Source organism: Lissotriton helveticus, chromosome 12 (assembly GCF_964261635.1).
Source record: "Lissotriton helveticus chromosome 12, aLisHel1.1, whole genome shotgun sequence".
NCBI lineage: Eukaryota > Metazoa > Chordata > Amphibia > Caudata > Salamandridae > Lissotriton > Lissotriton helveticus.
In genome coordinates, this window is record NC_136073.1 from 638,868,342 (window position 1) to 638,883,282 (window position 14,941).

Sequence of the window (14,941 nt, forward strand, 5' to 3'; positions counted from 1 at the left end):
CAAATCATTGAGGATTGCCTCAAAAGAGACAAAGGCCATGTAATCCCCTGGCTGAAATTCGTTAAAGAGTCGCTAACAGAGATTGGCTGTTCTAAATACTTCTCAGCCCCCGACTCTCTAACTCCGGAGTGCAAAACATTGGTCAAAAAACTTTTCCTCACTCAGCTGAAGTTAACAAGGGCAGAAAAAGAGAGGCTTAAACCTACCAATCTCTCTTACAATAATCTCACACCGAAGCAAGGCATGGAACCTTACTTAAGGGTCATGTACAATGCGCAGGATCGCTATCTCATAACCCGATTTAGAATCAACATGTTACACCACATCCTTGCAGTGCCATCTGGATTTACCCACACATTGGAGGAGAAGGGTACCTGCGGCTGCGATCATAGATCTCCGCAGGATACCCTTCATTTTGTCTTACTGTGTCCATTTTATGCGACACCAAGACGCAAGTTCCTGGTGGGTATCCTGAAAGAGCTAAAATTTAAGCACGCGAAACTGGCGTTGAGATTCCTACAGGAAGCCGAGGACGCTTTTACCCTATTTTGCACGATAAATTTCATTCGGATCGCAACAAGACTGAGGACTACCAGAGACATTGTCCCTTAATGGAATTGGACATTTAAAAAAACTATCCTGGCCCCCACATTAAGTACAAAAATTTTAAACATTCATACTTTTTAAATTGAATATCATTAATATCGCTTTTTAAATTGTGTATGTATATTGTATCAGTGCTTTTATGGTGTCTTTTTAAGAACCGAATAAAGTTTATAAATTGAAATTGACTGTGCATAGTGTTTATGCGACACACGCCAGTTTTAAAACATGGTTGTGCCGTCCCGCAGTGGTGAATAGAGGAGGGAGTAGGTATGTGTTTCAAATGTCTTGTGTGACAGTGTTCCAAAAGACATTGTATGTGCTCCCCATAGAAAAAAGGGTTTCTATTTTTCAGCGTATTTTTATTTATTTATTTATCTTTTTCCCCGGTGCCATGCGGTGCATGTTACCGGTAAAAAGGGGGGGCATATATGTATATATTAAAACACATACATGGACTGTTTGCATATGTAATACTGTGTTTTGCTTAATACGTGTATATATATCTATACATATGTATATATACACAGACATATATATATCTATATATACACATGCCTGAAAATTGCATATATAGAACTTCACCTGTACCTTAGTACTTGGTGTATCTTCCTCTTAATTGGCTGTATATCTACATGTATGCACCCCGCAGTAAAACATGTAGCTGTGGATTATATGCACGCATATGCATATACCCATACCTAGCATATATACATACCATAGCAGTATACAGCCAAATGTATCTGTTTTGATATAATGTACCCGGTCATGTTGGTATGGGAAGAATTTATCTCCTTTCAGCCTCCTATTTGCCACCTAAGAGTCTTAGGAGGCCTAGTAGGCCAAGTTACCCTACTGCGTGTATATCTTGTAGTAAGGGATCCCTCCCTTGCATCGCCTGTTACAATACTATGCAGCTGGCTGATAAACATTGTTTGGATTTGGCGCAGTAACTGACTAAGCATGATCTGTGATTCTGCCTCTTTCTTTGTGATACATGTAGTGTATAAACCTTGTGAACGTACTGCAGTAACCAGTAAAAGTTTAGGTAACAAGTAAAAGTTTAAATTACCAGCAATGGAGGGGCCATACCGTATAGGATAGCGTAATAGAGCATTAGCTATCAATCACTATTTTGCGATCTTATTTTAAAACCTGTGCATAAATATTGTACTTATATGTTGCATACGTTGTGCCGCAAAGATAATTTATTTTGCATTTGTGAACACATACTGCTGTGGATAGCGTCAATAGAGCATTAGCTATTAATCACTATTTTGCGACCTAATTTAGAAACTGTGCATAAATATTGTACTTATATGTTGCACACGTTGTGCCGCAAAGATAGTTTTCTGCATTTGTAAACACCTAAATATTGTACTTCTATGTTGCAAACGTTGTGCCGCAAGATCGTTTCCTGCATTTGTGAACACATATTGCTTTGGCTTATTGGGCTCTTTGTCTATGTGCATATGAGGCTTAAAGTACAAGGCCCCCTACTAATTTAGCTATGTTAATGTAGTGGCTCCGTAGGGAACTTAGTCATTGTGGGCATATTAGTACTTAGTGCTATTTTGCCAGCGCCTGCCTGTTTGCGCAAGAATGAGGCTTCCATTTATTGTATGCCCTATCCTTTATCGTAAATAATTGTTTCCTCGTCGCTGTGTTATGTTATCAGCGGCTGTTTGGCAGTGCAATCTTTGAGGCTTATGCACAGCATAGCTGTGAACCCTTGCTTTGTACTGCATGCACGAAATGCTTTGTCGTGTATTTCTTGCGAAAGCTTTGCAGCGAATTATTATAGCCAGGTGCTTTAGTAACTGCTAAATGTTGCCCTATGGTATGAGATATAGCATGCTCTTGGGCTTTGCAGAGAAAAACACCTTTACCGCAAATTTCCCCTTTTGGAAGGTAATGAAGCGCTTTAATTCATTTAGACTCTTACTGAGAACCTAAAACCCCCTTCGAGGCCCAGTTAGCCAGGCCGTTCAGGAATGCGCTTTTCCGGAGATAAGGCCCTGATTTATGAGGCCTTGGAGGTCGATGAAGGCCTCGTGCAGTCTCCAGGAACGGGCGAGTTTTATGGCCCTTACAGTGGAATGCTGGAAGCCTCCTTGATGCTATGTGTATCAGGGAGGGGGGCAGGGGCTGAGAATTGAGCTACATGCAAACCAAAAGGTTTGGCTTTGCAGCTAGTTAAACTGGGGCCCTGGGTGCTTTTTAGGGGCTCGCACTGCGAACCGATCGCCGAAGGCGATCGTCACTGCGAGCCTCTATTGCGATCGTTTCTGCTTTCAAGGAGTCAAGGGAGACAGGGGGCAAGTGATGTGCACGTGCAACCTGGCGGAATTCGGATCAGGTCGCGCGCGCGTTCACTATCTCCTGTCTCCTTAGGTCCTTAAAAGCAGACACACACACTAAGTCACACACACGCAATTACACATAGAGACACCCACCTCCCCACCCTCTGCGCGCACATACACACACAGACAGACGCACACATACACACACGTGCACAGCCACCCCCACTCACTGGGCTCTTTCCGCGTGTTCAGTGTCCCTCTCTCCCTCGTCAGCCAGTGGGTCAGTCTCGAGCTCCCCGCAGCGCTGGTCTGCACCCGGGCCCCCTCATGACACCGGGACTTCAGCTGCCGGACTTCGTTCACCAATCGCCATAACAAGGAGCGTGCATGCGTGGCCAGCCTCCGCCCTCTCACTCTCAGCCCTGGCTGCTTTTGGTTTCGCTGTTTTGTTGAAGCGCAATAACGAGAGTGGCGGCAGTGTGCGCGTGATGTAACCTGGGAAAGGGACACTGGACCTGCAGAAAGAAGACGCTGTGTGCACCGACTGCCTGCTTGTCATAGCTTCTTCCGTCAGCCTGTCTCCGCATTTGTCAGAACTAGAGGGGACTCTGGTATCCGAGGGGACCATAGCCAGAGGGGGCTGTTCCCGGATGCCCTCCGCCTCAGCAGGGGTAAAAGACCGCTAGGTGGGCTGCCCGATGGAGCCCCGGAGCCCGCGCAGGTCCACCCTGCTGCTACTGGCCCTCGCCTGGCTGGGGGCGCTGCTGTCCATGGGAGACACCAAGGGCATCTACTACCACCGCCCGCTGACCTACGGCAGCCGCTACAACCTGTACACATCAGGCAGCAGCCCGCAGCACTACCCGGGCAGACCCATGCGCAAGCACAAGACGGCTCTTTACTCCTGCGCCTGCTACGCGTCCTTGTTATTTTATTATTTATATTTACTTTTTTTTAATACTATTAACACTGAACCTGTTCACTTGAACAATGCTTCTTAGGTCGTACGGGGACAATCTTTTTTTTTTTTTTTTATTAATTGTGTTTAGTACAATGCTGCCGCTGTTAGACGGTAAACAGTTTGGTGTTTATTTTTCCAGTAATCGTAGACACGAAGGTTTGCATTTTTTTGATTTCTCGGGTTACACACTCCTCGAACGTATGGTTTGTAAGTGTTTTCCTGTAACTTAACGTGCCGTTTTCTAAAGCCACAGCAACGCGCGTCCAGTTTACACCGAGTACTTTTTTTTTTTTTTTTACCACACTACTGGCGTCCCTGAAATTATTACTGAGTGAGTAACGCCTGTGGGTATCGCTGCAACATGTGAAGAACCGCAAACCCTGCCACAGATGGGACACTACACTCTGTCATATTGACCCAATTAACTGTCTCTTGCTCTGTGTCCGGGTAAGAAACCACAAAGAATGCGCATTTAGCCCCATGATAATGTTTCTAGAGCTGCATCTGGCTCTCCTTCCTAACCCTGGAAATAGCTGCTGATACACCCAGTGAGCTAGTCTACCACCACGAATGGCTCCTTTCTCAGCAAAAATGGCAAGTCATTTCTTTATGTTTAAGATTCTGTAAAGATGGGGAAAAGGTTCTTAAATGAAACTTAAGGTAAACTTATTTTGTATTTGTCATTGTTTACTTCAATTATCATTTAGGAATCATTTAGACCGCTCAAGTACAACTTTTAAAAGTGATTTCTTCTTGAATTCGTTGATTTAAATGTGTATTGACAAGGGGGTGGGGGAATATCAGCTTTCACTGATCTTCCTACATTTTTGTCGCACTTGACATGAAAATATTGCTTGTGTAAAAAAAAAAAAAAAAAAGGAAACGGACACGTGGCTGCCATAGCTACTGCAAGGTCTTTATATTCGCGTAAACATGTATTTGCAGATGTAAATATTATGTTCAGCCCGATACTTGGTATGTGAGCTGTTGATCGCTTACATTCTGTAAATAATGCAAAGCCTAAAACGTGCCATCCGCCGTCTCAAAATATTAGATATTTTAACAGAAATATTGACGAATATCTTTCCTCCCTCTTGCACCATCCCCCCTACCACCCCCCCCCCCTCTGCTACTTAACAACCTCCAGGCAGTATGTGTCCTAGTTTATATAGGAAAGCATGCCCTGACACACGCATGAGACATCGTCTCATGCCCCACCGGTTACTTTACACAGCACGACCCGGTGTCAGTACACATGTCGTGTGACATCACTGCTGCGTAACCTGGGATTTAATTCTCGAGCATAAAAACAGCTAATATGGGGGGGCCTTTAAGCATGTACGACTTATACCATTCTTGAAGGAATATTCATTATGTCAATTTCTGTAGTTCTGTTCTTACTCCAAGGGTAGTCTGTATACTTTACAGATAACTCAACCGAGTACTCGGACATAGTTGCTTGGAACAATGCAAGGATGCGAACAAAAGCTCTGTCAACGAAGCCAGGTTGATAGAGTACAACACTATGGAATGCGATGGTTGGAGTACTTGAGAGAAGCTACAGAACACACATGAAATACTTAATGTAGTGGTAGGTAAGGAGATGGAAGGTTAGTGCCGAGATGGAATTGGAATCATCGTCTTTTTCCGGAATGGGATGATGTCTGGCCACAGAGTGTAGAAAGGTGTTTATGGGTTGAGTGAATATTTTTAGATGCACCAATGAGTGCTTTCATAGTCAATTTTGTATATTCCTATATCTTGAATTATGGTTTGGGTCCATTTAAGAAGGAGTTTGAGCCCCTTTTAAGGAGCGAAGGGCAGTCCTGGCTAAATTGGCCGTGTGCTGGATATTGGATATGTGCATTCCTAGAGTAAATAGATCCATTCAGAAGCCAAACTTCTTGAGAGAGCGTCAGATAAAACATTTGGTTTTTGGATACCCTTTGTGTGTCAAAGATTCAGTGATATGCTTTAAAAAAGCATTTACAATGCAATAGGTTTCGCATTGACGTGAGTTTGAGCTATTGACATTGCAAAAGACCCATCTGTTTGTTTGTCAGGCCTAGGCTGTCTCGCTGTGTTATGTTTGGTCACCTCCGCAACGCGCCAGGATACTCCCCAGTAGCAGAGAGCGCTACAAAACTACCTATAACATAACATAAATAACAAAGCCTTTTTTTAAAAAAAAAACCATAAATAAAAGGCATTGTTGGTTACAATGTCAATAGCTCAGACTTGTGTCAATGCGAGACCTATTGCATTGCAAATGCTTGTTATAAATATTTGTTATGCCCACTAGGTAGATAGTCGGGAATTAAGCACCCTGCTTGCTGGCCACTGTTAAGGGGTTAAACTGTCTTTTAATGCAAGACTACAACCCTTACCTTGTATGTCTAAAAATGAAATAAAGGCTGGGATATAATCCCTTCCCATGACGCCTTTTGAATATTTGTGCTTTTGAACTGCAGTACCAAAATCCTGCATGCGTACCCGCAAGGTGCTGTAAATACCGGCAGGTTACACAGACTAGTACATATTCCGAATTTGTTTAAATAAATCCGGCTTACATTTTTAAAGCCCTGCGCCTGTGCGTGGAGCATTTCATCCGTCATGATGCTATCATACATTCAAGATGAAAATCTTACCTCGTTGTGGATGAAGTATTGGCTCAGTGCAGAAAATGCCCTTACCCTCTGGGGACAGTTTTGTAAAGGCAACCAAGTGTACTTGCTTTGCTGCATGAGGAATAATGTGATCAGCTCCAAACAAGCTGCTTTGCTCAAGATTTCTCCCTCATGCAACTCTGTTATTACCACCTATCTCCTTGGAGTTTCTGGTGGGCCTCTTCTGTCTGCTGCGTCTGCTGCTGTCTTTTCACCGAAGTCTTCGGGGCACCTCCGATCTCCATGGCGGAAAAAATAATCTGAGAGCCTGCACACACACGATGGGGGTTGTAGCCTCACCAGAGGGATCAGGTTTCGCAACCTCCCACAGCAAAAAAATAAAAAATACAAAGCATTTTCCGACTCCAACCACAAGATGGCAGAATATGCACAGCATAGTGAATCCAGAAAGATTCACGCTGCAAAACTATTATTATATGCAAAGGATTTCAGTAGTGTTCAAGAAATTTTATGCAGCAGCAGAATATTTTACAAAAGTGTACAGAAAAAAATGCAATTAAATCACAGATTTTTAGAGCTCCATCCGCTGATCTGCACTCGGAAATGCTGGTTTTATATCCAAAGTAATTCAATTAGGAGTCAAGCTACATTTATGCCATGGACCATGCAGAGAAAGAAAATACACCAACAACAACAAATTTACTGCCAATCTGAAAATAGTATGGTAATGTAAAGAAAAAAAAATTAACAGCAAAAAAAGGTCAGTCGTTTCCACAATGAACAGGATTAAAATGTTTACTATAAATCTCAACCCTGTGATTTAGTGGATTATTATTGCAGCAGGGAATCAACATTCAACAGCCCACTTTATCAAACAAATGTTTACAGTATCCACACAGTCATAATTAAAAATATACCTTGAGAATTGATGCGCTCACAGTACTCGAGGTAAATCTCGGAAAGGTTGTCTACATGGAATGTATTTGGGCACAACACTCATTAACCATACAAATGCATTTTTAGGATGCATCAAACCGATAATAAAACGTTGGTGTCATTGCCAATTCCTAGTTCACAAACTGTATACGTTCTACTGGCACATTATACTGATCGGTTGTTGACTTACATTCGGGGTTTCCTTCTCCAACAAGTTATTTTTGCATTTTTGTGTATCTTGATATCTTTGAAACCAATAAAACGATATTGACAAAAAAATATTGGTGTCACATCTGCAATGCCTTACAATATGAAAGACGCATGAATCGATCCAGTTTCTTCCAGAGACACTTGGTGTTAATGCAATCGTGCTTACTTTGGTTTAAACATGACATCATTACTACACTTTTACATCTATGAGGCTGCAGAACGGTTCACATTTGTGAAGTGCACAATAAAAACATTATTTATGTCACAGAGGTATATATGTATTTTTCATTGATGCAGTGGCAATTATTAAATGGTCAATGAAGTTTTGCACTGGCCGGGTCCTCTACAGGCCTTGCATATCTTCTTAAGAGTTCATTTAGCCTATAATGTTAAATACTATTTTATTTGACTTAAGGTACCCCGCAGTGTCTGGCGTCTGCATTTACAAAGAAGGACCTCAATCAAAAATTAATTTCAGATCAAAATAATCAAAACATAAAAGATATATAAACAGCACAAACAAGTAAAACATTGTGGATTGTGTGATCATTTTATTGTTCCGACAGGGTCACAGACTTTAATGTTTAAAGGAAGGAAGGTACAAGTACTATTTTTGTTTTTACTTTACAATTTCTGCTTATCCCTAAAGGTCAACTGATGACTGTTTCCCCAAAACAAAATTGTAAATGCCAGTGATTCGATGTCCCCCCAGTGTCTGGAGATAAAAGTTTCTTTTTTCCAGTCAGAAATCATAGCGTTGGTCTGGCACACAGTTAGCAGGTGTTTTATCCTACCTTCACTTGCATATTAATTAGGAAGTAGTTCATTAGATTTAAGATGGTTTTTCTATCTAGAAACACAACTAAGAAGGCAGATATGTAGCAAATTATCTGGAATACCAATGTCGATGGGATGGCACGGCCGAAACTGCCAGATCTAGACAAAATGACAAATCCTTTACCTTTCATAAAAAGTTCAACACCTTAGCATTATTACTGTTGGGGTCACGAAATGTCTACAATTCACATGGATTATATGAAACTCCAAGATCATTAAACTGACTGTTTGTGTGGAAGTGTGCAAAAGTATGCAGAGGTTGTATCTTTCATTTTGCTCTATAATACTCTGGTGTTCAATTCAGTCTGCAAGAAAATATTAAAAGTACTGCAAGTGAAAAAATTGGGTGACTGTACAATTACAGTATTTTGTTCCAGAAAAAAAACTCTTTGCAATTCTTGTCCTTGGACTGAACTCTGGCCCTTGGAATGAAATGCACCATAACTCTGTCACTAAATTACCTTTCTCTACTTTACAGTATTTAAAAGTATTTTACCAACTCATGATTCGGATTAGACAGTGATCAGATTTAGGTCTGTTGTACACTAGTTTTATTTTTTCTGTATGCTTGCTTTCTTTATTCTCAGATGTGCTATGGTCTTGCTTATTTTTGAAGTATTGCAAATGCATATTGTTCTCCCAATCATGTTTGTGGAGACTTCAGTGCAGTCACTGATGGAATACTCTCACTTTTCGCCGAAGGGATGATCTCCATTTGCTTTTTGTGAGTTTTGTGGTGTGCATGGAGAGCATCTTTTGCATCAAAGCATTTCAAACATAAAGTGCACATAAACCACTTACTTGGGTCCATTATATGGTTTCCGGAGCTTGTAATGTGACTTTTTTGATGCTTTTGCAAATGCTGCTTTTGATTGAAGCATTTATCACAGACTGTGCATTTGTACGGTTTAACTCCGGTATGTGTTCTTTGATGCTTAATAAGACTGTAGCTCTGGGTAAAGCTTTTCTCGCATTCAGTACATTTGTATGGTTTCTCCCCAGTGTGTATTCTACGGTGTATACCCAGGCAAGAGCTCCTGCTGAAGCATTTACCACATTCAGTACATTTATATGGTTTTTCACCAGTGTGTTTTCTTATATGTTTAACGAGTCCTGAGCTTTGCTTGAAACATTTTTCGCAATAGGTGCATTTAAAAGGTCTCTCTACTGTGTGGAGTCTCATGTGTACGATGAGAGTTGATTCCCGGCTGAAGCGTTGATCACAACGGCCACATTTATATGGGCGTTTTCCCTTATCACCTCCGTGGCTTGCAAAGGATGCTTCAAGCCTGTGCAACTTTTGGTGCAGAAGAAGAGAGGAATGGTCACTGTAACTTCTGCTACACTCCGTACACTGAAACTCCCTCTTCATTTGAGTTCCTGGTTTAATTACTGAGTGAATATGCTCCCCATTTCCAACGTCTCCTTTCATCAATCCATCTCCTTTGCATCTTGTAGACCTTGTAGGATCCCTCTTAAGTGTTTTTCCAGGTTTTTTTACCCTTCTTTTGTCAGTACTTCTCAGAGAATTCTCTTTGTCAATCTGAGTTTTCGGCTCATGAAGGGCATGGACAGTATATTTCCCATTTTGGGTCTGAACTTCATGGATCTCATAGAGACTCAGAAGAATACTCTCTGCATTCTGGGTTAGCGTTTCATGTAGGCTATGAATAGCATTGTCGTTGCCATCATGTGAAGGAATCTCATACGGACTGTCTCCATTATCATCATCGTCATTATGTGACTGGGTCGCATAAGGATTATGGAGAGTCTCTTCCTCATGATTTTGTGATTGAGGTTCACTGACTGAATACTGACTATGAAGTTCCCTTTCTGTGGTCTGTGAACTGACCACAACATGAGGTATCTTATCATCCTGTGATTGCATTTCATCTGGACTTGTTTCTTCGTAATTATGTAAATGAGTCTCACAAGGATTTGCATCAAATGTATTGTCGAAGAGTTGTGATTGAATATCCTCTTTGACAATGTCTGACTGAGTAGCACACTGGCTCCGTACAGCATCCTCTTTGTATATTTCTGATTGAGCATCACATAGTTTCTGTAAAGAATCATCTTTATAAATTTGTGTTTGGCTATCGGATTGACCCTGAAAAGCAGCCTCTTTGTAAATCTGTGATTGAGTAGTATATTGACTCAGTAATGTATCCGCTTTATAAATCTGTGATTGAACATCAATTGGACTTTGAATAGTTTTTCCTTTGTAAATCTGTGGCTGGCCATTGTTTGGAGGATGGAAAGCATTATCTCTGTATATGTCTGTCTGGGTCTCACAACATTTTGGTGGTGGTGTAGTAATACGGTCTGAGAAAGTTTCAAACTTACAGGAAAGGTCATTAAAAACTGGAGAATTATCTTTGTCACAATGCACTGGGGAGTCACATGGTGTCTGTGGGTGAGCAATGTCAACAAGATGCAGGTCAGATCGATTTATGTCTGGAATAGAAGAAAAATAGTAATTTATCATATAAAAGTGAAAAGGGTGTACACCATCAGGCAATATAACAACTAAGGGTAGATTTTGGAGGATGTGAAGTAGTTAGGTTTTACTAGGAGAGGAAAAATTAAGGATAGTTTACCCACCTCTTAAAGTAACTTGTGGACCAGAATGAAAGCATTTACAAAGTAACAGCTGTCACTGTAGAATGCACCATGCAGTTTCCATACAAATACAATTATACGGAAGTGTACTGGTTTTTGATAACTCACATTTTTAGAAGAGTGCAAAAATAGTACACACCCATTAGCCCCAGGTGTACAGTCCAAAATCCAAAGGAGACCTTTTGTTTATATCCAAGTCCTACAAGAACACCAATTGACCATCCTATAACAAAGTAATCATGGTCACTTTGCCATTCAACGTAGGTCAATCATCCATTTCTCAGATAGGCAACGCATGTTTCACCCTCTCAAACATTTGATTTTTTCAAGGCTCTTGTTCAATATCCATCCTGATAAAAACAATAAATCACTCCCATTTGTCTCTAAGTGACATCACACCTGAAACCGATGGCAATATGGAATTTTGCACAATCTTTGAGAGCAGACCAAACTTGTTTACCATTCCAAATTGATTTTCAATAACTTTCAAGGCTATGGATGTCAATGATGATTTCAGAGAGGCTTGCTGGCTCCTACGTTTAGCACTGAAAAGGGGAAAAACGCAGCAGCTGGCAATCTTTAAATGGAAATGCATGCAAACCCAAAGCATCATGAGCTCAAAGTTCTGTGCAACAGAGAAGGGACACTTAATAGTAGTAGGACTTTAAAAAACATAACATGTTCTTCTTGCAAAGGTGGAAAGAAAATAACATACATTTGTTCTTTAACCAAGGTTAAAGTTGAAAAAGATAGGTAGAGATTCCCTGAAAGAGTGGCATTTGCGGAATGAGACTCCCCAACCTACCCACCGGCATTTGATATACAGCAGCCTTTGTCTGTCAAGTTAATGCTCACACAGACCAGTTCGAGATAAAAGAAATCATATCTTGATACACGGAGAGGAGAAGCGAGCCATAGGCTGCCTCAAAGGGCAGCGTGGGTATGTTGTGATGGAGACCAAAACAGTTTGTTTTTCTTTTAAGGTCTTGCTACAGACAGCTTTAACCAAATACTTTAGCATATATTTGTGGTGGGCTTTGTGATACTCTGCTCATGACTGAAGGGTTTGCTTCTTTACTTTAATTCCATGTTTGTGATTTGATGCCTCCCCTCCCAATCTTGTGTTTGTCCTGCTCTAGGAGCATTTAGGTTTCACTCTGGTTTTGACTGGTCCAAGTCTTTCCACTCACGATATCGGCTGAACTTATTTTCCTTTTTGCATGTTTCTCTAGAATTTCAGTTTTAGCACTCAGCAGGAGAACAAGTACGTTTCTGTTCTCACTCCCTTGACTTCCAGACTCATCTCTTGACATCCCCACCCTCTTCTCTGTATACCTACCTGCCTCCCAAGTAATGCAATTTGAGATCTAGTTTTACTCCCCCGTACACACATACTAGCTCCATCTATCTCTCTCCCCCTTTCCTTCATAAACAGCACTGCGAACGTTCGTTGTCTGTGTCTCCACTTGGTGCGCAGCCATTCACATGTAGGTATGTGCAGTGAACAAATATGCTAAGAGCAGCCATTTTGGTACTCGCTGTAAGCGCGTGAATGTACAGTAGAAGTCCTCTCTGAGTCTCTGCATCCCTACTCCATGGTGGATCGATTGTCTGTTTGCCTAATCTACCAAGGCCCATACTGAATAAAATTCCACCACTCGCTCGTCTAGAAGGGCTACCTTTGCCTAAAGTATTGCGCGGAGTACACAATTCTTGCTGTACAGAGACAGTCTCCAGCTGTACACTGGCTTTCCCTTGCAGTGGTACTCTACCACTTCATTCAACACCATAAGATTTGTTTCTGTCCAGAGTTATCCTACAGCCCTCAGCAGGAGGTTACATAAGGTTGCAAGTGCCCAGAGAGAGAGAGAGAGGCAGTGCCAGCCTATTCTGTTGTCAACTGTGTCCACCACAAGATTATATATGCAATGTTGTTCCTGGGGATCACTGGGCCCTTTGGCTTATGTGACAATACCACCACTTTTCTAACCACGTGACGGTCTCTTTGGGGAGCCCAGGTACACTTCCCTAGATGTGGAATTGACGCCCATGGCAGACGTACCTACGCCTTATTCTCCCCCTAAATAAATCACGCCCTGATTGATGGATTTTATTTTCCAGTCATACCAAAGATGGCATGATGATCTGAGGTGCCATTTTACATTTTAATCCTGCTTTCTGGTTCAGACTGATTTTCAAGCATCTATGCGTGTAGACGGCCATGAAGTGCTTAATTTGTTCTGGTGGGTATGGACAGAAATGTTCGGGGAAGGATTATTCTTTCACTGTCATTGGACTTTGATTCACAGCAGGAGAAAGACAGAAGAGAAAGGAGAAAGGAAGAAAAAATGGACAAAGAAAGCAGGGGTGAAGTAGATCATGTAAGTGAGAGACAGGAAATGTAGGAGGATGGAATAAAGAGGCAAGAATTAACGTAGTATTCTGCATTTTTAGCTGCTGGTTTCTAAGTTTGGCCTTTTGTACTTATTTATTAACTTTTTTTTAAAATAACTTTTATATTGGTTTTCACAATGGTTACACAGAAATAAAAAAATATATATAGGAACTAAGCTGTAGAAATGTCGAGCCTGTCCTTCCAGCAGAGTAAATCAACATCAGGTAATCTTATGTGAGCTAACCCCTTGGAGACAAGGTATCCGAATATGCAGTCCAGTTCCCCAAATCGTGTTGTGGTTCTCTGGGAAGCCCCGCGATTTGTACTCAAACCTCTTAACTGTAGCAGTATAAGCCTTCCCACGAGTGCATTCAGTCAGCGACTGAGCCAGACGAGAGCACCAGTGCCAGGCAATGTCTCTTCTCTTAGCAATAATAAAGCACATACCAACTAGCCGTCTGATATGGTTTCTCCCCCACTATTTGTCCATTGGTCCCAGCTGGGACAATTTTGGCTCCAGTGTTATCGCCCTGCCCACAACCTGGGATAGGGTTGCTGTTATTTTGCCAATAGCTGCAAATTACCAGTCAATCCCAAATCATACAGAAAAAGGAGTCCGAGGGGGACCTTTATCATGTGGTACCTTGTAGGGCTGAAGTAAACATGATGCATATACTTCAATTGAATCAGGCATAGTCTCATGGGGATTGCCAGTGCCCTAGGGGCCATTTTTGCCTCCAACCAATCAGCCTCATCCAAGGGGCCCACCTCGCCCTCAGTGTTGTCATGGGGTCTGGGCGCTAATTAACAAGGGATCGGTAAAGACTAGAAATACCCTTCCTCTCCGGCTGTGATTCCAAGAGGTGTGCCTCCAAGTAGTTTTGTTGGGGGAGGGGTTTAGTGGAGTCAAGGGAGGCCTCCAGTGCGTGGCACAGCTGTAAGAAGCTGCATGGTGTGTCTACGAGTTGCCCACCCAGACTTCTCTCATTAATGAAATACCAATGGAATCCATGACGAGGAAGCCCGGTAGGGTGGATATATATTGAAGCCAGGTCCCAGCCAAGAATGGAGTCACTGCTGTTGGCACGCTGTGTCAGCCGATCCATCGCAATGACTGTTGCAGGTGGGTGTGTTGGAGCCATAGAGGAGGCTGAGCATCCTTGACGGTCAAGCGTGCTAAACTCCACTGCTATTATCAAATGTCCCATGCAGGCTAATTTTCAGACTGCCCTCTGATTTACACACGTTACTATACAAACGTATTTTGGTTTGTGCCACAATGTACTTAAAACACGGAACCTGCCATTGTTTTCGCGTTCTGTTCTTTCCTGGGATTTAGTCTGCACACCGTAGACAAGGTTAAACAACAATGCCCCTTGTTATTTTGTTCTGGTCAGGCCTCAGCACGTAGATAAAACCACAAATGCAGCTGTTTGGGAACATGAAC

The 14,941-nt window shown here is 42.0% G+C and overlaps 1 protein-coding gene across 3 annotated transcripts in view; it reads right to left on the reverse strand.

Annotated features, from left to right (window-relative positions):
* Positions 1-8,174: 8,174 nt before the first annotated feature.
* LOC144799718 (uncharacterized) overlaps positions 8,175-14,941 on the reverse strand; it is a 208,890-nt gene continuing 202,123 nt past the window's right edge. For all 3 annotated transcript variants that reach the window (XM_078671224.1, XM_078671226.1, XM_078671225.1), the window contains exon 6: positions 8,175-10,934. In XM_078671224.1, the coding sequence (XP_078527350.1) occupies positions 9,121-10,934 (1,814 nt within the window). In that variant the 3' untranslated portion in view covers positions 8,175-9,120. The remainder of the gene's footprint in view (positions 10,935-14,941) is intronic.